The sequence below is a fragment of the Zerene cesonia genome, chromosome 13 (assembly GCF_012273895.1).
Source record: "Zerene cesonia ecotype Mississippi chromosome 13, Zerene_cesonia_1.1, whole genome shotgun sequence".
Lineage (NCBI taxonomy): Eukaryota > Metazoa > Arthropoda > Insecta > Lepidoptera > Pieridae > Zerene > Zerene cesonia.
Window position 1 is genome coordinate 6,619,095 of NC_052114.1, and position 22,946 is coordinate 6,642,040.

The 22,946-nt window shown below is 32.1% G+C and overlaps 4 protein-coding genes across 4 annotated transcripts; 3 read left to right on the forward strand and 1 right to left on the reverse strand.

The window, feature by feature from the left end:
- Positions 1-1,560: 1,560 nt before the first annotated feature.
- LOC119831120 lies at positions 1,561-2,796 on the reverse strand. The gene has a single exon (XM_038354377.1). It carries the CDS (start codon positions 2,522-2,524, stop codon positions 1,568-1,570), a length of 957 nt encoding a protein of 318 aa, XP_038210305.1. The 5' UTR covers positions 2,525-2,796; the 3' UTR covers positions 1,561-1,567.
- A 2,443-nt stretch (positions 2,797-5,239) lies between these two features.
- Positions 5,240-10,625, forward strand: LOC119831526 (protein aurora borealis). Its single transcript, XM_038354929.1, has 8 exons — positions 5,240-5,407; positions 5,489-5,653; positions 5,817-5,953; positions 6,039-6,124; positions 6,827-7,006; positions 7,973-8,185; positions 8,938-9,232; positions 9,319-10,625. Exons 1-8 carry the CDS (start codon positions 5,283-5,285, stop codon positions 10,143-10,145), a joined length of 2,028 nt encoding a protein of 675 aa, XP_038210857.1. The 5' UTR covers positions 5,240-5,282; the 3' UTR covers positions 10,146-10,625.
- Positions 10,626-11,218: 593 nt separating this feature from the next.
- Positions 11,219-19,485, forward strand: LOC119831360 (pancreatic triacylglycerol lipase-like). The gene is made up of 11 exons (XM_038354670.1): positions 11,219-11,710; positions 11,866-11,983; positions 14,181-14,328; positions 14,764-14,925; positions 15,323-15,418; positions 15,528-15,675; positions 16,854-17,080; positions 17,718-17,883; positions 18,049-18,187; positions 18,544-18,735; positions 19,259-19,485. The coding sequence occupies exons 1-11, from the start codon at positions 11,608-11,610 to the stop codon at positions 19,341-19,343; spliced, it is 1,584 nt and encodes a 527-aa protein (XP_038210598.1). The 5' UTR covers positions 11,219-11,607; the 3' UTR covers positions 19,344-19,485.
- A 1,198-nt stretch (positions 19,486-20,683) lies between these two features.
- Positions 20,684-21,862, forward strand: LOC119831362 (THUMP domain-containing protein 1 homolog). The gene has a single exon (XM_038354672.1). The coding sequence runs from the start codon at positions 20,831-20,833 to the stop codon at positions 21,695-21,697; it is 867 nt and encodes a 288-aa protein (XP_038210600.1). The 5' UTR covers positions 20,684-20,830; the 3' UTR covers positions 21,698-21,862.
- Positions 21,863-22,946: the final 1,084 nt, after the last annotated feature.

Sequence of the window (22,946 nt, forward strand, 5' to 3'; positions counted from 1 at the left end):
CTGAATGTTTAAATTTATATTTATTTGGTTTAAAATAGTTACCTATTTACAATATAACTTTCATATCTGTAAATTTGTTGAAAAATGTTTTATGATACAAACTACATAGGTGTAAATAAATATTTATCAAATGAAACTTACATGTGCAATAAATTAGTTAAACCTTGCAAATATTCTATTAAATACTAAAATATACATTGATACATACCTAGACAATCCTACTAATATTAAGTAGGTCCAAAACAGAAAATGCACAAATATGATTGTCCATCATGACATATTGTTTATTTTTATCCACAAAATTTATATAAGTGTATATTTACTCTTTTCAAATAACATTCTACTCTAACAATTTATAAAGTTGTCCTTCAATTGCTTCACACTTTTTACAATTTGTGCACTTTCAGGCTTAAGTCCTTTGGATTTAGAGGATATTTAAATGTAGTAGGTTATATTCATCTATTGTTGTTAAGTTTTTATTATTATTTTAAGAACTTTTCATCTTTTTGTGTATTATAATCAGCTTTCACTTAAAAAGTTGTTATATAAGAATTAATATTAAACATTTCTAAGCTGAAACATTATAAGTATCATGCCATCTTTTAAATTGTATTTTTTTTTTCGCAACTTTGATCATTCAGATAGAAATAGTATTGAGTGCTATTAAAACAGTATTGCTCGAGTATAATTATCAAGTTATGTTAATTTTATTGTACTTAAATACCGAAGCAGTGATAACTTATCTTGGCTTTATTCAGCACTTTGCCTAGGTATGTTCAATTAGTTTATTTTTAATGTTTAAGATTTAACCAAAGTGTTTCATTCTTATATGCACCTTTGAAATGATTTAAGATTTTACTAATTATAATCAAGGTGGCTAAGTTGTTGTAGCATAATATAAAAATGTGAAAGTGTAGGTGTATTGAATATTTGTCAGTATATTTCTATTCAACATTATTTCTAAAACCTCTGCATTGCCGATTATAATGTAACATTCTCTAAAATAAAGTTCTTTTGATCTAAATGTGGTAATATTTTCAAACCAGTTAAATCATTGCAATGTATCTGCATGTTTTAACATTTAACAAATGAATAAAGGACAAAATATTGAAAAAGCATGTATAACTTGGTTCAAATACTGTTAAAATACTTGTTTTGGAGTAACAACACTACACAAGTTGTATTCATAACTTCCATGTCATGCGCTTTACCAGATGTGCTGCTAACATTGTATACCACTCCATTCTAAAATCCTAACAGCATTAAACCTAGCGATACATGTGATTTCAGGTTTTTTTCTTCATTAATTCTAATATTTAACTACATAATAGAAATTTTATGTGTCATTGGCAAAAAACCACAAAAATCATATAATTAAAAGTTATCTAATCATAACCCTTGTTCTTCAGATTGCAATAAAAAATCATAAGTTTAAATTCAAAAGCACTATAAACTACACTTAATTTTATACCACTACAATTACTAATTAAATACACTAATCTACTTTTAAAATAACACAACATCATACTGATTGAAAACTTTAATAAAATTTCTTCATACCTTTAAATCATAATATATTCAAATACTTCATTTTTTGGTGAACATTTTTACACCCGTCTTGAATGACATTAAAATTTTTTAAAATATATTTGAATTTTTCTTCACTAATTTCTCTCCGTCCAAGTTCATATTCAACACATTTTCTAAGAGTGGTTTCATCTAAACTATCAAATTCTATGTATTCTGTTACATTTTCATCATTGTCATTAAAGCTCTTCATTTCTGATTTTATCAAAGTCACACAATCATTCAACAATTCTCCACTTGTTGCATCACAATTATAAACTAAAATAATAGTAATATTTTTATTTAAATTCTCAGTCTTAATGAGTAAACTTGACAATTTATCTTTAATTTTAGATGTATCATTGCTTTTAAGATCGTCAATAACAACAATAGAGTTTTGGCACAAAGTTAATCCCAACAGTAGATCTGTTGAGAACATGTCTACAAAAGTTGGCATGGTATAATGATAAATGTTGCTAAAGTTCATAATATCTTCTAAAATTAATGACACAGATAATGTTTTTCCAACACCAGTCCTTCCATACATTATTAATATTTTATTCTTAGTGTGACTTCTTAAAGTATTAATGATTTTTGAGGAAGCAGTTGATTGCCCATAAAGTCTAGTTGACATTTTATCACTTATCCTTTGAATATTTAAATTCCCATGACACTTAAAATTTGCATTGATTTGATATAATACACATGATATCAGCAATATTATTATTCCTGATATGTAAATGTAAAGTGTACGTTTTCTTGAATTTGATTTGTTTTCATTCAAATGGACAACCAATTTCTTAAATGTTGTAGATGGTCTTTGATTCTCATCAGTAACTAATTCTGTGTTTATTCCTTCTTCGTGCGGAGCAGGGTCATTATATGATATGTCCATTGCATTTGCAGAATTTGAGCTTAAATCTATATCCATTGGCTCACAACTTGTATTGCACTCCATTACTATGAAAGTTTACTATACCTTACCTATGTGTAGTATTATGTTTTTAGTCTTGAGTTGTAGAAAACATTCAAACGTTTTATATGAGTGGATATCCACATGAATTTTTCAAATAACTTATACAAAAAAATTCAATGACGTGCGCATTATATATATTAATATTATCAAAGTGTATAATTATAATTTTAAAAGATTTTCCAAGTTCTTTAAGTTAATTCTGAAATCTGAATTCAACGAACGTTATCGTCACTGTCATTTTATAAATCAAATCGCAAACGTCATTGAAATGTCATTATGTCATGATCTACTTTTTTTTTCTTTCATTATGGCAATAAGTTTCAACTAAAACGTTTATGATGTACATACTTAAAACATATTTTTATTACCATAGAATAAATAAGTACCAAACAATACAAAATCATATTTGATAGACACCTATGCGTATCTTTTTTTTTTTTTATGTCATAGCGGGCAACTGAGCTGGTGGTTCGCCTGATGGTAAGCGATCACTACCGCCCATGAACATTCGCAAAGGCAGTGCCTCTACGAACGTGCTGCCCGCTTTTATGGGGTAAGGGAAAAGGAAAGGATTAAAGACTGGAAAGAAGGAATAGACTGGGATGGGTGAAGAAAAGGAAACGGGCACACGAAACACAGTGGCATGCCACTATTTCACGCCGGTTTTCTGCGGGGGTGTGGTACTTCCCCGGTGCGAGCTGGCCCAATTCGTGCCGAAGCGTGCTCGACTACCACAATAAAATCTCCTTTTATTTTTTATATTTTGTATGTAGGGTTCGTACATTTGTACGAACAGTACTAGTTTCATCTACTTTTATAATTTAAAAAATGAAATCTGTTTGAAAAAGGGTATAATTAGTAGAAATTATGTAATATAAATCTTTTATTAAAATTTTAAGTTAGGTCCTACATTTCCTATTTTTTGTGTAGGGCAGATGATACAATTTCTCTGATCAATTTTCTGTCGACAAGAAGGCTACTTCTGTTCTATAATATAATAATCTCCACTTGTTATTGAAGCTAAAGCTTGAATTGGTTCCACGTTCACTTGTATAAAACGTTACTACAGAGACAGTTGTAATATTTTCTTTTTGACTATCGCACTTGTTTGTATTGATTTGTATACATTTCAACATTATTGACATAATTTAATTACAAGAATGTGTACTAATTATGATATTGTACGATTCGTAGGGACGTAACAAAACTATTTATTATGGGACTCGAGCACGATTTGAATCGCATGAATTAGGCCAGCTCGCACAAGGTAAGTACCACATTCCCATAGAAGATCGGCGTGAAATAGTAGCACGCTACTGTGTTTTGTACGGTGGGTGGGGGAGTCGGAGGCCCGTATCCTTTTACTCACCCTTCCCAATCGATTTCTTGTTTCCCGTCGTCAATCTTCCCATAATCTCTTTCCAATTAATAGTCGTCAATCTATTTGTAGAGGCGAAAGGTCGATTGAAAACCTTACGCTTCTACCTTCTTACCTTGCAAGGGATCAGCTACAGCCCAGTGAATGTTAATAAAAATCATGTAAGACTTCATAAAAAAATTGTCCCTGTCTCCAATCGTAAATAATTTACTCATTTGTTTAATTCTTTATTGTACCCACAGAAAAGGTATGAATAATAAAATACGAATGAAGATCTTATGGGTAAGTAGCGATCTTTTCCAGACTGCCATATGCATTGGGTGAGGAGAGATATTCAAAGACAAGAAAGGATAACTGACATAATTAATTATTAATATAACCATAATTAATAAAATGATACTCATGGGTAATGTTATATTCAATAAATAGTTATTAATAATTTGGAAGAAGAGAAAAAAAAGAATACAATGATATTTTTTTATTTATGTAACAGAGAAATAATAGAAAACTTAAGGTTTTTACCAAACAAACTTATGATGGGAGTACATTCCAAAGTTTGGCAGCACGAACTGCAAAGGAATGTTCATAAAATTTGTTAGTAGCAAAGTTTCGGAGGGACAAAGGAAAGGAGAAATAAAGAATTCAAATTTATCTGTTAGAGATTTAGAAGCTTTAGAATCAAAGAAGGAGAAAAAGCAGAATGTGGGAGTTCAAACGCAGATGTGAAGCCAGTTGATTTATTTACGATTTTGTAAATGTTCAAGTTTTGATAACTTGAAGTTCGGAGAGTTCGGAGAAACTAGCATATATGTAGTGGTATATAGTGGTAAAGGAGAAGAATATATGGGGTGGTATTGGAGAAGCGAATGAGCTAACATTACTTGCGTTGGGATAGGCAAAAAGTTGCGCAGGCTTTAAAGTGAGCAAGGGGAAACAAACATCTTCCTACTAACGTTTTTTAGATGCGAAAATTTTAATGTGCCTCCTGTGGTATAATAATATTGAGTAATTAATTTATATCGATTTGCATGAATGTAGTTTTTTTATCTGGGTTCTGTTAAATCAAAAAGTCGTTGAATTTTTAATATAAACTGCATGCAGGTAGAAAAGTAGTACAGTAATTGTAACTTATATAAAGTACTCAACATTAAAAACAAATGTATATCCGAGTACCTATATAAATTTAAATGACTAACTAACAATTTAATTTTAGTATCTTTTAGTTTATATTAGGCAGATTGTCTATGCGGCCCTTGCCTTAATATAGCAATTTATGATTTAAAAAAAATTCAGTTGTCAAACCACAAATGCCACTTTGAAGCATTTACCGTTTATTAGTTTTTAAATTTCGTTAGGTTCAAAATGTGTGATTTTAAAAATGAAGATTTATCAAATACAAATAATAAATGTACACCTCAAAAGAAAAATAAAGTGCGCAATCCTTTTGATAAAGTGCTTGTAGAAAATCTTCATAAACCAATATGCAGGTTTGATAATGATTTTTCTATTCTGTAAATTAGATTTTGTAAATTGTGGCATAATATTGATTCCTTATATGTTTTACACAGCCCTGGTATGTGCAAAATGTACAAAAATAAATCGAACGGTTCGTTTCGATGGGATATAGACCAAGCTTGTACTTTAGTTCCTACTGATATTATCGTATGCAATAGCCAGTTTGAGCCGTCCCCAGATCCAGCGTTGGAGAAGATCGCAGAAGAAGCTACTGAAAAGTAAGTCCGGTAGAATTAATTTCCTTATGTACAATATTCATCGTAGATAAATTCACTGAATTTTTAATTATTTGAATTATTATTTATATTGATTTTGTAAGTGTAATTTTTATATCCGAAGATTAACTGTTCATATAGATGGCACTTAACATTTATTTTTTAGATTTTTTTCACAAGAATTAGTTTTACCAAGTCCTATGGAATCATCTAAAAAACTGCAACCTTTATTACAAGCAACATCTTCAGATTCTAGTTCCAATGCATCTAGTCTTGTGAAAGAGTTAAAATTTGTCAAGACTGGTAAGTGTTTATAACTCTCATGTTAATAATTAATATTGAACAGACTGCTTAGCTGTTTCATTAAATATATAACATTATAATTTAGTTTCAGTTCAAACAACGCTAACATTACCACCAACACTTCCTCCTGAATTAGAGAGCATTTTACAACCATTCTGCACATTTACACAGGTGATTAGTCATTATGTTATTGAACAAAATATAATAAAAATCAATGTATATTTATATATATTTCATTTTATAATATTGAGTAGTAACTTGTTGACCATGGCTTGATCATTTAACATGTGTGAAACTAATATTTTAATAGTTATTGTACTGAACTAATTCTTTTTTGTCAAATTTTGGATATTGGTGTTGGCCTTTTTTTAAAAAAACCGCCATATTGTTTTCTCATTTGAGCTTTATTCAGGAACATATTTTTAATCTAAAAAAATTTAATTAAGATTCTTAAATATGCTGTATATTTTTTTTGCTGTGAACTGCTTAGTTGAATGCAACAGCTCATGCAGAAGATGGGCAAAAATCAGGTTTCTAAAGTATTTTTTGTAAGATGTCAAATTATATAGCTTTAATCTTATTTCAAAAATGGTTTTATTAAGATGAAAAAACAGCTGCATTTATTTTTTAATTGTATTATTTTAAAAAATATCTTTAAAATATTATTATATGTTTATGTTCTAATCAAAATGTAACTAGAAAATGTATAACTCATAAAAATGTGGTTCAAGTGTAAACACAATTATAATTGTGCATTATAGTAACATAATTATTTCCATTCATGTCTTTCATAATAATGTAAAAATTATACACATATACTTTATTGTATAGAATTAACCATTATATTACCTTAAAAATAGCCTCAAATTCCAGGAGCAAGCAATGTTTGATGAGTATGAAGTAACTGCGAATGGTTCCTTGCGTAGAACATTGTTCTTTGAGGAGCAAAGTGATCATGATGACTCGGAACAAACAGACGATGAAGTTAATAATGAAAAGCGGCCTCCCTCTAGTTATGAAGAACACACACCAGTTATATTCAGCCCTGACTTGGTAAGTATTTGTAATTTTAGTTGTAAAAATGTAGCAACCCTACAATATGTAGACTAGTAAGACTAAAAGTATTAAGATTGCATTGTTGAATAGTGAAGAATTACATCAAAAAACTATTTTAGTGTGTTACATGTCTTAAAAATGTTAACTTCAACTTAGACTTTTTGAAAAAAGCACAATCAACTTCCTATTACTACCAATATTAACTGGTTCAGTAGTTTCTGAGATAAATGCGTTCAAACGAACTAAGTCTCCACCTTTCCATCGCGTGCTTCGCCTGCATAGTCAACAAAAAAATAGACGGTATCAGGGTTTTACCTCATAGTTCCCATGCATTCTGTGATAAAGAACTATTCTATGCCCTTCTCAAACTATCTTTCACCAAATTTCATTTAAAACGATTCAGTGGTTTAGATGTGAAGAACAGACAGATGGACAGATAGACCTCATAAAAATTGCTAGTAAAAAAATTTGAATATGTGATGTGATCAAAAGTATTAAAAAATGTCATACTACTTCTTCGAAAATCCACAAAATACAATATTTTGCAGTCTATATACTACTTAATATTATAAATGCGAAAGTTTGTAAGGATGAAAATTAAATTTAGGATGTGTGTGTGTTTGTTGCTCTTTCACGCAAAAACTGCTGAACCGATTGCAATAAAATTTGGTATGTAGACAGCTGGACAACTGAAACAACACATAGGCAACTTTTTATCCCGATATTCCTACGGGATACGGACTTTCGCGGGTGAAACCGCGAGGCGCAGCTAGAAATAATATAATTGAGAATAAAAAAAAAATTGAAGGTCTTTTTCACTAAGAGCACACTAAACATGGTAGTTAACAATGAGTATTCATAGTACAATTTATGCATATAAATTTTTATATAGCCTATTTGGTTTTACCTCAAGAAACATGTGAATTGTTTTTTTTTGTGTATCATTACAAATATTGCTTCCAGAGCTGTGACTTATCAAAAGGCATGAAACGCACATTTGGGACTCCATTGCAAACTGGTTCAAAACACAAACCATACAGGAACAAAATATTGGATGTGGTTGACTTCGAACCATGCTTCAGTCCCATTGAATTCAGAACTCCCAAAGGTTCAGCGACATCATCTTCACTTGCATCATCATCAATTTCACCTGTAACGAAAGTTAGCGATCAGGAGGTAGGTAGAAGAGGGAGTCAAATATATAGACTTTTTTGCTATTATTTTAATCATTAACTAACAGATTCTTCATATTAAGGACTAAATAGTCATAACTCTACATCAGTTATTTCGACCAAAAATATTAAATTTACCTTGTTTTCATGGTAATAATTTGTTGTGCAACAGTTGATCAACAGGCGATAATCTATCTGGAATCTATGCTTAAGTTTTCTCCACTCTGTAACAGACTGTTGGTAGCGACTATGCAATACAGTGATCTATTGGAACTGTCAACTTTGTTGCTTTTACTGCACTTTTAGAGAATTTGCGTATTAAGAGAGCGAAAAAAAAAATGAAATTGTCCATTAATATTCTGGTAATTTGTATCTGCAGACAAAATTTAATGAGATGATGATCCAAATCCATTCTGATCTGTATCCACATTGATACTTGCATGATAAGTTCATAATCTCGTTTTCTACGGTCTGATCTTCGGCAGTGTATATGTCTGTTTTCGTTTCTGACATGTTCAAATTAATAGTAATAATAAGATTTGTGTGATCTGATGTAGCTGACTCGATCTTAATTTATGCTGTTACATGGGGATTTGTTAATATGCTTCAAAAAACTAGTAAATTAATGAAAAAATAACATAGTGTGTCCGACACTATGTTATTTGTAAACAAGTGAATCAGAATTATGTTAAATAGATAGTTCGTAATAATGAACGCATTTAGTTTTATGTTTCAATCTGCCTGGAATATTTTTAGAAAAATAATTTCACCTCACCGGAATCAGAAGCTATGGCAACATGTCTCGACTGTATTGTTACGGAACCAGAAAGCGAAAGGAATGGTGTGTGCTTCTGTAAAACGACGCCAAATAAATCTATATTAAAACGTAGTACGTCACTCAAAAATTCGCCGCCTAAAAACAAGAGAGGATCTTTATTATCAGAGAAACGCAGTCTCAGTATGTCGAGCTTGCATCGCAGTCGATCTGTACAAAAGTTAGATTTTAGTATGGACATGAGTGTGGATGAATCGTTCCACAACACTTCACAGGGTATGTATTTTACAAATTTTCACATGTATAAATGTTTGTACTTATGTTGAAATTTTGACGTATTTATAATAAATTTCTTTCGGCAGGATCAGAAACTACCTCACCAGACAGAAAACACGTAACTTGGTCCCTCGAAACTGAGACGAATGTTAAAAAATTAGCTAAATTAGATTCATTTAAGGGGCAATCGCATGATATCCAGTCTTCCACCAGAATAAATTTATTAGATGAAACTCCCATTAAGGGTAAACGAAGGACTAATGTCGCTCATGAAATTAGCAAAATACGTGCACAGGCTACACTCAGCCCATTGCATATGTCCTTAGATAATAGTTTAGATAATTTTGATATACCTTTTAGTATGGAGGACAAAAAGATAGACTTTAATACCATTGATCTCAAATTCTTGACTGAAAACGTGTTGGAATACGAGCACAATTCTAAAAATACCACAAAAATTGCTAGCGAATCTTCCAGTAGCTATAAGAAAGTCGATAGTGGTTTTAACGAAAACACCTTTTACGCTTCTAGTTATTATGAGAGTGCCATAAAACCTTCAGAATTGACGGTCACCAGTTTATCTAAAGGCAATAGTAGTAAGACGGCTTTGAAGGAAATCTCCAATGTAAATTGGATGAGGGTCGACAGTGGTTTCAAAGACGAAACGTCGACAGACAGTACCCAGTTCTATTCCAACGAGAGTTCCATTAAAAAAATTACTATTAATCATTTCTCTGACGTGAAGTTTCATGATAAGGAAAATGAACTGAACGACGACATGGATAGAATAATTCCGCCCCCAACTAAAAACGATGCCATGTCTATTTCGGACTTTTTTAACGAAGATTTAACATTTACTTGTAATTTTTCTTCCACGCCGTCGAAAAATAAGTCACGTAAAGTCAATTCTTAATTATTTTTATAGGAAAATTTAATGGGTATTTCATAAGTAACGTAAAATAAATTAGTAGACTAATTGTTGTTGTATAAGGTAATCCAATAATGTTTCGTGTATGATTGTTGTTTTCTTAAAAATTTCAATTATTATTATGAAATATGTATGCTTCATCTTGTTTTCGAGATATATTAATGTTCTTGTATCCTGACTTAATGACTGATAAATAATATCCTATTGAGACAAATAACGGTTTTGGAAAGTACAATAAGTACTTTAAATGCATTTATTTTGAAATAATTGTGTAGGTGTTTAGAAAACTATGGAGACGACCTGGATATAAATTTTTATATAATTTTTAAAAGAAAAGTCTCGACGCAATGCCATTATTGTGGATTGTTTATGAATTTGTTAAATACTTGATAATAGCGTTTTGCATGAGATTTTGTTTTGATATTTGCGTGTTTACTTCGATCAAGTAATTTTTATTTTAAGCTTTTAAGACTGAACATTGTAGATGATATAAATAAAGACATAAATAAATAAATTTATTTTTAATGTAAGCTATCTCAATATTTTATACTCTTTTTTTATTTCATAATATAATTTAACTGCTCTCTCAACTTTAAGTTTACATTTTGATTCATTATTATGATTATGTATGTACGAGTATGTATTATTATTGTAAATAACAGTTTACGAAATTTCATTTGTTGTGAGGATTTATCACAGTTACATGAACTTTGCAAAAACAAAACAATTTTACTAATTAGTTAGTGTACATTTCTTATCGGAAAGTTGTAAAGATGAAGACAACAAAGTCCGTTTCATTGTTTGTTTTATACAATGACGATTGTGACATCATTATTTTTTACTTATTATCGTAAATAAATGCCCTGCTGCCCAGATAACAAAGGTAGAACCCTCAAAGTTACTTAAAAATAATTGAAAAAACGAACTCCTTTACTTCCTAATTTTTTAAGGTAAGGTAAGGTTAATTGTAGGCTATAAATAATTATTTCTACCACAATATTGCTATCCCAACGATCGAGATTGTTTATCGTAACGCGTACACGATCCGCGTGTACGCTGCCCGTGGTGTATCTGCACTAATAATATTTAATTACTCGAGTGCTTCACAAACTAACAGACCTCTCGTGCGTCAATCATATTTAACAAATAACCGCTCATTGATAACGTCGTAACCTCTGTTATCGGCATATCCCGGAACGTCTGCGAACTAGAAGCAATACGGATCTATTAGGTAACAATGTCCAAGCAGATGAGTCTAGTGCATTTATGATTCTATATAAACAAGGAGCGTCTTGAAAACATTTCATTACGCTGACAAACGGACGTTTAATAAGAGCGTTATTCGATACTCGTTGGGACACTGATCGCATTACATTGAACGTTTCGCTATCGTCCATAGTGACACGTGCTTCGCCATTCGACGAAAGTTCGATCGTGAAATTTGAAAATGTATAACAGAACAAGTGCAACATTGATGCTCCAAACTATAATGGTCTTAATGGACAAGCAGAATTCGACAGATGTTACAAACTTCCCGAGCTCCTTCTACGGTTAGTCAGTTTAAAAGTATGATTTGCATGATGTGCATGGTAATGAGATGACCTCATAATGTTATATTGTGTAGGACAATATTTATAATAATAAGTGTAAAGATGTACATATTTAAATATGATGGTCGCGCACTAAATTGATTTAATATTTCAAGAGGATGCGGAGATAGAACGATGCTACAATGTATACGGATGTTTCTCGAAAGCCTATCCCTGGACGGAGCACCGCCCTGATAATTATTTTCCTGCCCCGCCGGAATCTTTAGGAGTCAGGTAGTAAAAACTGAATTGTATATTTTTGTCTTTTTATTAATCTTGTAATTACTTATCTTTGCTCCCACAACAGTAAAATAAATAAAAAAAGATAAATAATAAAACACGAACAATGTACACATTATTATTTAATTTATTCTGTAATTACTTTCTTTATTGTGGTAGGATCTTGTACTATAAGGATATTGAATTTAAAACATTCTGTAAAACTTTACTCGGGTTTTACAGAATGTTTTAACTTGTTATAATATAACCATGTGATAAGTAATCAAATTATAATATCTTAATTAATAATTTGCAATATACTATTTATGTTCATTTATCTGAGACCAGAGTCCAGACTTACGTCGTACCTCAAGTTTCAAATTATAGCCGGTGATGTGCGTTCCGCCCATATAACTACAGCCACAGATAAAATAGTAACATTCCAGCGTATCGAATTATTGAACTTGAAATCTCCTATGAGCCCTATACATCATTATCATTATACCCCCTAGATCTCGACTAATATTATAAATGTGTATTTAATTCAGTCTGTCTGTGTTTTCATGCTTGAACTGCAATACCGACTTCGATAAAATTTGGTACGAAGATGGTTTGAGACCCAAGTAAGAATGTAGGATCGTTTTATCCCCGAAAACCCAAGGGAACGGGAACTATTTGAGTAAAACCCCGGGACCGTCTATCTTTTCCTTTGACTAAGCAGGCGAAGCTGCGGACGGAAAGCTAGTAAAATATTTTATTGCGAAGAAAAAATATTGAAATGAATATGAGTAGGTCACAAAAGACTTTCAAAACCCAAAAATATTCAGAAGTTTCTATCTCTTCTATTAAAAAATAATGATTTTCCTTGCGTTCCATGTTTTACTATTCGATTCCAGTATTTGTTAATTTTTATGAATCGCAATTAAACAGTTTACAATATTCTTTTTGAGGCACATGAAACCGAAAGAGTAGAAGAAATTCGATTACTGTGGCAGGATCACGGGTGGCCGAGAGGCTAGGCGTTGCTACGGTTAGGCAAGATACGCAGGTTCGAATCCTGCCTCGTGATCAAATTTTTTCTATTCTTTCAAAATTTCTCCTTTAAAAAATAAAACCAAAAATTAAAAATATTCTTTTTTCCAAAAGACAACATGAATAAATTCAATTTTGGTTCGTGAACCAGCGACGTTACTTATAAATGCTGTCTTCTCTATACAAAATATACTTACTCTAAAGCTGAGGAGTTTAATTGTTTTTTTAGCGACGAAAATGTAGTATCTAGTAATAAATATAGCAATATAATTTATGTAAAAACCTTACCAAACATGAGTAAAATAACGAAATATCTAATAAGGATAATTCAGATCCGTGTTAAGTAGTAGAACATTGAAATATCGGAAAATACTTGGGTAATTTAACGATGACCACTAAAATGACTTTCAAAGGGCTTATACTTTTTGTGTTTTTGGCTACTACTGATTATAAAATACAAATAATGATCACAGATCACAATATAGGATTGTTGTTATTTTGTCTTTAGTTTGGCTGTTATTGAACTAAGAAATAAAAATTCCAGGCGATGTATACTTGTATTCATTTATGTTCAATGCACTACTATAATTTCCAAGGCAACCAGAATTGATATATTATGAGCATTGAAAAAAAAAAATAATCAACCTAATAAAAAATAAATGTATAAGAAGAATAGATAATTTGTAAGCATACGTTATTAATATAACACATACAATTATAGTGTGGATGTTTGGTTCTTTCGATTTATATGCATAAATTTAATTTTCATGCTATTGTTCAGTTCGAAAAATTACAGAGAGCCACGCCCCCAACAAAGCGACTCGGAACTAGTGGATACTTTTTGTCATTACCCTGGTATTCCCAGTACATTTTATCTACGTACTTAATGTATCGTCCCTGATAATAAAGGGGGCTCGTCCGTGACATCGATCTATCAATACGAAGAATAAACAAATATTTACGTCCCGTAGTTGCACTGTGACGTATTATCACAATGATAAACTCGTTAACTAATTGCCTGCAGTGTACTTTATTCTATATAAATATCGACCTTTGGACTGATGCATATCAGCATACGAAATTGTCCCAAGGGGCGAAGGGTTAGATAAAGTATCAATTGTAACGTATAAATTATAAATATTGCGAAATTTTTAACCGATGTTTTCTTTATGTATTATAGGTACGCTGTTTTTACAAGGCGAAATAGAAAATTACCAGTTCTATTACAGGCTACAGATGTAGAAAAAGTCCGAAATGCGAATATTGATTCAAGAGGACCTTTTTATTTCATTTCTCATGGGTTCCTCGATGGAGGTCATAAACTGTGGGTTAGTGTCTATTAATTTTTTTGATATAAATGCATAATTTCCAGCAATGAGTTATCCTTAATATTATAAAGTAGTTTGATTGTATGATTGTCTGTTTATTGATCTTTCTAAGTTTCAACTTATCAATGTTATTTTTGCAAGGGTCGACTTGAACTATCGTACATACATACTTTTTTTTAATCATTAACATCTTCAAAAGTATTACCTACATGTCTTATATATAAAATTCTCGTGTCACAGTTTTCGTTGCCATACTCCTCCGAAACGGCTTGACCGATTCCTCTGAAATTTGGTAAGCATATTGGGTAGGTCTGAGAATCGGCTAACATCTATTTTTTATCCCGATATTCCTACGGGATACGGACTTACGCGGGTGAAACCGCGGGGCGCAGCTAGTGTCTTATAAAAATTGACATGAATATCTGTAATTTACAGATACAAAATATGGCGGATGCTCTTCTGAATTTAGAAGGTAATGAAGCGGCAACAGTTACTATAGTGGATTGGCGTCGTGGTTCCCAACCCCCGTACGGACAAGCCGTGGCCAACATACGACTTGTGGGGGTGATGACGGCACATCTTATGCATACTTTTTATGTTAGTATATATATTATACGTAGTCTTAATGTGTATAAATTACGTGTCACTTTGTTTGTCGGCAATGGACTCCTAAACTACTCAACCGATTTTAATCATATTTGTACACGCATGTGCAGATTGATCAAACTTAAAAGATAGGAATTTATATTATTTCAATTACGATAAATAACTACTCGGGCGGAACCGGGGCGTGCAACTGGTATATTATGGCATTGTTTTGAAACAATGATTGAGCTGCTGGTGACGAGAAGTACAAAGATATATATTATCTCCCGAATTAACATATTGTGATGGGTACAAGTAATTGTCACAAATACATGTATTTTTTGTATTAGCTGTTTTGTGGATATCAGTGGACCATTTGTCAAATAACGAATCGAACGTTTGATTTCAGAACGAGCTGGGATTATCGAACTTAAACAATTTTCACTTTATTGGTCATTCCCTCGGTTCGCATTTAGCAGGCTATTGTGGCCACTCTCTACAAAAAGTAAGTAATATAGAAAGTACAATTGTGTGTATGATATATTCATTAACCATTCTCTGTTGCACTATGTAGAAAATTTGTTAAATTTTTTTTTTTTTTTTTTTTATTACAGAAATTTAATCTCAAATTGGGACGGATAACGGGTTTAGACCCAGCGGCCCCATATTTCAGTAACACCGTTACTTTAGTACGGCTGGACAGATCTGATGCTGAATATGTCGATATTATCCATAGTAATGCGATGCCGCTGTATTTTTCAGGTAATTGGTATTTCATAAATAAAGTTACGTCAATTATACCTGTATTACTGTATACTAATACCTGTATTTATGGATACGAATATAGATTTTATTATTATCAAAGTGAATCTTTATTTATTTATTTATTTATTCTTTATTGCACACTTACAAAATATAAAACAAAAATAAACTTAACAAAAGCAACTTAAAAGTAGAGATGCCACGAATATTCGGCAACTATTCGGTATTCGGCCTATTCGGCCACTTTTAAGCTATTCGGTATTCGGCCGAATAATACGTACTATTCGGCCGAATACCGAATAGCAAATCAATGAAAAAAAGACACATCATATTACTCAAAATTATCTATTTATTTCCAAATTACAACTCTTAAGTAAATAAAATTGATCAGTGGTAAGTTGTGATGGATAAAAACAAGCTTTTCAGCATTTATTGGTAGCAAATGACTACGCTTTTCATCGTAAATGATACCAGCCTCAGAAAATAACCTCTCACTATACACGCTACTTCCAGGAGAAGAAAGATACACTTTAGCAAATTTCGAAAGGTTTGGGTATTGTTTTTCGTTTGCTAACCACCACTTGTAAGGATCGACCTTCCTATCTAGGCGACTATCTTTGACGTGATTTACTCGCCATTGAATTGAAACAAATAGCCATCGATCTCCTGCCGCGCCAACGCAACGAGGAAAACAGCTTTTTACTTGTCTTATTCCAGCGAACGCGCCCCCGACAAGCACGTATTTAGTGCCGAATATTCGGTGGCCGAATATTGCGCGCTTCGGCCGACAGCGTTGCCGAATATTCGGTATTCGGTATTCGGCCAATCAACTATTCGTGGCATCTCTACTTAAAACTAGTATACAAATGGCGGCCTTATGGTTAAAAGCCATCTCTACCAGGCAACCGTTCTTGATTCATCTTTTGGTCTTTCATGTCCTATTCGATATCAAAATTAGTGAAAATTATGACAAATATCCATGTATTAACCAGAAATCCAAGCAATATGTAATGTCATTAAAAAGATTTAATTTCGAATTTATAACAAATTTAGATTCTTTCGCATTTCGCTTCTTGTCGCTTTGATTCGCGAGATCATTATCGTTGAATGACTCGGACCATTTACACCCATATTTACCACATAATGTATTTTACGTATCAATTATAATGTAATTCCAGGTTTCGGAATGTCAGAACCAATAGGTCACGTAGATTTCTATCCCAACGGTGGATCCACACAACCGGGCTGCAAATCTGAAGGTGCGCCGAACCAGCGCAGCGGGAGCGATATGTATCAGCAAGTTGCGAAATTTGTTGCCTGTGATCACGAGAGGAGTTATGATTTCTTCACTGAGAGCATTGCTCCGCGCTGCCCGTTTATGGCTATTCAATGTAAATCGTACGAGGTAAGATAAAATGAAATATTACTTATAGTGTTATTATTTATAGTCATTTTGGCGTATGTTTACACTGAGGTCAAACAAAAGATAAAATGAGACTTTAATCCTTAAATTTGCATTCTTTTCAATATCTCTTCATTATCATCATCATCATCAGCCCATACACGTTCCCACTGCTGGGACACAGGCCTCCTATGAGGGTTTAGGCCATAATCCAAGCAGTGGTGGCTCAGTGGTGAGAACCTCGGACTTCAAAAATCGATAAGTCGGGGTTCAAACCGGGCGAGCGTGCAAGGAAAGAAATTGATTTTTCAATTTATCTGCACATGTGGATAACATCACCACTGCTTAAAACGGTGAAGGAAAACATCGTGAGGAAACCGGCATGTCCAAGAATCAAAAAGTTCGACGACATGTGACATCTGCCAACCCGCACTTGGCCAGCGTGGTGGATTATGGCCTAAACCCTCAATAATTCTTGCATTAATTTAAAATTGAAAAAGACTAGAAAAAGCCGAGCTAGATAGGCTGTCAAGAGCTTTAAACGTCGTAACACTAGAATTACTCCCTCTTAAGTCGTTATGGTGGGCTATAAGGTTACTGCACACATAACGTTTAATCCATTAAAACGATTTATTTGCAGGCATTCTTAGCTGGTAACTGCACAACATGTGACAATAAACACGTATGCATACCTGTGGGCTTCCATTCCCAAAATGTGTATAAGCGGCTACAAATGGGCGGGCTAGTCGATTCCAATTCTAACGTTGCCCTTTATGCCCTAACTGGCAACACAAAGCCATATTGCAGTAAGTTGTAAACATTATTTTTATTAGGTAAAAAAAAAAAACGAAAAATGTTCGTACGTTCTAGCTGTATGCATTTTAATTCAATGCATAAAAAAAAAACATAGAAGGTAATATGTATGGTTATGAAAGCCAAAAATAAAACAACATGAAATTATATTTTTTTAGGAGTACACTATGAAGTGAGAGTGAAAGTGTCGAATTCAACTGAAAGTAATATTCACGGCCCCGATGTTGGCAAAGTATCAATAACATTAGTAGACAGAAATAATAATAAGAGCGATCATAAATTCCTGAACGATGAGCAGTAAGTATTGTGATTTAATATATACTACTAAAATATTCTTGTAGTGAAAGTTGCATACACAATGTGTAAGAAATTTAAAATTAATTTTGATAACCACAATACAAGCTAAGCTTTTAAAAAGTTGGTTTTTTTTTCATTTTATTATGGAATCGAAGGATCGAATACCTTCGCACCTTTCGTGATCGAATTTAGTGGTTAAATCGTTCAAATATTTATCAAATAGTACTACGCGAAAAGAACTTTGTCGGCTGCGTAATAAAAATTATACAAATATGTTTATAAAACAAAAATCTCATAAATTGCTTAGTCTATTAAAAAGAACGACCTGTTGAAATGTATTATCTTTTTTATTACAGAAAATATTACCGGCCTGGTGATATGCATACTAAATTAATAGCGTTCAAGGATACAGGTCATCCGCCCTTATCTGTTATCGTAGAATGGAAGTATGAAACCAATTTATTAAATCCAATGACATGGAGATTACTAAAATCTTCAAGTCTCTACATTGAATACATAAAAATATCATCAATCGAATATAATTCTGAGTAAGTTTTTATGTCGACAATAATATGTTATCTTAAATATTATACCAAATTAATTTTCATGACGAAAAAAATTTAATTATAAATGATACAATCGTCAATGCAGATGAGAATTAACTTTTTTGGTATAGGTGAAATAAGATGCTTAAAGCGCTCGCGATGCTTTGCTTTAATTTATTTTATAAAATTATTTTCCAAATTGTTAGAACTAGACTAAATTTAAATAAGAACACATGAGAGGCACCAGATTTAAAATTGAGAATCATAAAAATCAGTTTACTCAGTAAAAAGTTATATGGTAACAAACACAACAAATACAATCGAATTGATAGCCTCCTTTTTTTAAGCCGATTGATAGATTCGAGATAATAAGTTTAAGTTTTAGTTATTGAAGAATATCATCAGCAGTAAAATTCTAATAATTGTGGACTTCAGACAGTACAGACACATGAAATAGCTTCTATATTGTATACTGTTTGTATGATGATATGATCTTTATTAAACTTTCATTGCTTTTTTCTTTCAGCATAACTGTTTGCCCCAAACAAAAGAAACCAGTAGTTGCCAATTTGCCAACGATTATGAAAACTAAATACTGCATCCGGACATAGCCTTATAGGAAAAGAATGAATGAATGACCTATAAGAGTAATGAAAATTCGTCTCCAAAAAGTATTGCCATAGTATTTCACTTTTTAAGTAATATTAAGTATATTCTTTATATTAAATACGTCTATATTATTCACATTTGTTTTAAGTAGGAAATTAAACAATTATTAATTAACTAGAAGTGGTTTTATTGTTCTTGGATATGTTGGTACTCAAAATTTGTTCAGCATTTGTATTTTATCATTTACTAGCGATCCGCCCTAACTTCTCATAGGTGCAATAATACATAATATATACATATAAACCGTCCTCTCGAATCACTCTATCTATTTAAAAGCCATCAATATCTGCTGCGTAATTTTTGTACTATATCACTACAGGTAATATATAGGCAGAGTATTCAAATAAGCATATGCGATAGACTAACATGGCTGCCACGATGTAAGGCGTCATTTTTAATCAAAGTTATATACTTATATACAACGTAAAGAAATATCTTATAACCTGGATAAGCACTTAGTATAAAATTTTTTGCTCGCATACCGCGAAAAATTTTTCTCGGGCTCCCAGCAACCCACAGAATGAATGCATTTTTTAATAAATTTTATAACAAATTGTGTATTTTTTCTCGAGTATATTTATCAATAGCACTATAGCATTTTTAAAAATGAGATAGGATTGGTATTGGCATCAAATCGTCAACATTTTCGTTTTCCAAACATATTCCAAATTTAAAGAAAATTATGTAGTTAGTCAGTCAGTTAGTCGCCAGTATTACTCAATTTAAATGCCTCCGAATTGGAGAAAAAAGAAAAAAAAAGTTTTATAGAATTTTATAGAACAGTTATGGAAAAAACCCTGTTTTCGTCGATTATGTCGACTATGGATGTTTACAATTTATTTATTGATTTTATTTTATGCAACAGTATGGAAAATAGAGAGTGTAATTATATACACCTATTATGTATGTTTTCTATCAGGTATTTAGTATTCATAGTCCAGCTGGTAATGATAGTGTGTTATGGGTGATATGCTAAATGCCCACAGTTTCCACACATTTGATTAAATACCTATTTCAATACAATTCTTCGTTTCATCAGATTTCGTATCTTTTCCTAATAGTTAAACACAGTCATAATTAAGGGGGCACCTTGTGAATTTTTGTCTACAACATGGCCGACCTGTAAAATTTAGTTCATACACTTTTCATACTGTAGCCGTAGCCTTATTTTTTGTCGCGTGCTCTAGTAGCAAATTATGATTGGACCATGATTAGAATGATGTCATTTGTCAACGTCAGTGACAATGACAAGTAAGGAACACACGGTCAAAATGTCAAATTAGACAGTTACAATGCGAGCTGCGATATTGAACTTTCTGTTAAGAGTTATTATGTGATTTCATAATTCAATTCACGTAATAATTGTTATATCATTGAGTATTATTTATTGTAATAAATCGAGAAAGGGCGTGTGTTATAGTGCTCTGCAATGGGTGATACAAGAAAGAAGAAAAAGTATTACTTTCGGAAGAGTAGAAACAAATACTTTTTAGAACCCGGCTTTAGAGGTTTCTTTTGCACATGTAACTTTAGAGAGAAGGACTGTGTAAGGGAAATGTACAATTTGCTTAATGAGTACGCCGGTAAATTATATCCAAATGTGGACAATGCACCGCCTGTGGTAACTCCAGCGGATCGTGACGACGAATCTGATAGTGATTCAGAGAGTGAGACTGACATTGGAGATATACTCCGACGCGAAGTGGACTCCATTAAAAATGCTTCCCAAAAATCTCTTAAGCACAAACGTTTTCAAGTTGTGGAAACTGGTGCATCAAATTGCATTTTCATAAAGACTAATCTACCTTGCCCAGAAGAACTCAGTGCAGCTATTATCAAAGATTTGAATGCTACCAAAGTTCAGAAAACGCGGCATGTGCTGCGCTTCTTACCCATTATGGCTACATGTAAAGCCAATTTACCAGATATTATGGAATGTGCAGGAAAGTTGTTTGATAAGTACTTCTTAAAGCAGTCTTCAACATTTGCTGTTATTTTCAACAAGAGATTCAACAGCAGCGTATCTAGAGATTTGGTGATAAAGGAGTTGGCCGAATTAATTGTATTGAAAAACTGTAACAACAAGGCAGATTTGAAAAATCCTGGGCTATGTATTATTGTCGAAATAATAAAAGGCATTTGTTTACTAAGCATTGTTGATAATTATTATTCATACAAGAAGTATAATTTACATGAAATATGTAAAGAAGAGTCTAGCAATGATCATGAGGAATCGCAGGCTAAGAAATTTAAACCTGATGTCCCTGAGGAAGAAGTCAAGTCATTAAATAACTAATTTACTTTCCAACATATACTGTTAAATTATAATTTTTTAATCTTCTAGGCTAAGGCAACCTGTGCCCCCTATATCATTAATTCTTGCACCAAATGTTTTTCTACTATCAACTTTTTAATTAAATCTTTCAATAAGAAATTATAATAAATATAATTGTTTAATGAGGATACTAGTTTTATTATCTAAATAAATACCCATAAATGTAACATGGGTGCATTATATAAATATTATAAAGCAACATACTGGATAATGTAAGCACTTATGATGTAACCAAATGTATGACATAATTATTTTCATTATGTAACTGTTACAATGTTACGCAATTGTGGCAAGGCTAGCGAAACCGGCATACGACATAACATCTGCAAAACAACATAGAACCTTTGTAAAGTTATGAAGCTCAGCTCTTGAAGTTATTACTATATTCAACAGATGGCGCTAATACTAACGTTAGTCTATATTCTACAATCTTCGCAGTAAAAAGCTTTTGTAAAAATTCATAATAATTACTAATTTAATCTTAATTTCAGGAGTATGATCTAGGGCAGTTTTTAATACACTAATTACTTTAAAAGTACTCTTAAATCCTTGTTACATTTTCCCCTATTAGATAATTTTTCAATTTATCTGCGCATTTTGCTCTACTATTTCTCCAAGAATTCTAAATTCGACGACTTGTGACGCACTTCGCCAGCGTGGATTATGGCTTGAGCGCTCGTAGGAGGCCCGTGTCCCTGCAGAGGGAACGAAAAGGTCTTATGTTGATGTGAATTCTGATTCAAAATTAATATTATGAAATCTATGACTTGTCTATGTAGAAAAGCTGTGCTCCGTTTTGTTGATTTGCTGAAATTCATGAAAGAATCATTGCTCATCGGTGTAGTAATTGAATGGTTCTCTTAATTTATATAATTGAGTTTTAGCGTTACAGAAATTTTCAATACTTCTATATACATCTATTTATACATATAATAAAACAGTAAAAAACTGTCTGTACATTGGAGATATTAAAAAATGATAATAAAAGGGGTTTTAAAAACAGTAATAGAGCACGAATCCAAAAAAAAATTGTGTCTGTCTGTTTATTTTCTGCTTAGAGTATAAATTTGAAGATTTGGAACACTTGATATAAAACTCGGAGAGCTCGGCTACACTATTACATGATCAGAATGCCGTCTTAGCAAACACATAAAAATCGAAGATTTTAAACATCTGATGTTGAAATAAAAACTAACAAAAATTTTAAATT

Coding starts and splice junctions, on each gene's coding strand:
- LOC119831120 (XM_038354377.1), bottom strand. CDS start 2,524: ATGGAGTGCAATACAAGTTGTGAGCCAATGGATATAGATTTAAGCTCA.
- LOC119831526 (XM_038354929.1), top strand. CDS start 5,283: ATGTGTGATTTTAAAAATGAAGATTTATCAAATACAAATAATAAATGT. Junction 5,954..6,038: donor GTTAAAATTTGTCAAGACTG/GTAAGTGTTTAT, acceptor ATTATAATTTAG/TTTCAGTTCAAACAACGCTA. Junction 8,186..8,937: donor CGAAAGTTAGCGATCAGGAG/GTAGGTAGAAGA, acceptor GAATATTTTTAG/AAAAATAATTTCACCTCACC.
- LOC119831360 (XM_038354670.1), top strand. CDS start 11,608: ATGTATAACAGAACAAGTGCAACATTGATGCTCCAAACTATAATGGTC. Junction 11,984..14,180: donor CCGGAATCTTTAGGAGTCAG/GTAGTAAAAACT, acceptor TATGTATTATAG/GTACGCTGTTTTTACAAGGC. Junction 14,329..14,763: donor ATGGAGGTCATAAACTGTGG/GTTAGTGTCTAT, acceptor TGTAATTTACAG/ATACAAAATATGGCGGATGC.
- LOC119831362 (XM_038354672.1), top strand. CDS start 20,831: ATGGGTGATACAAGAAAGAAGAAAAAGTATTACTTTCGGAAGAGTAGA.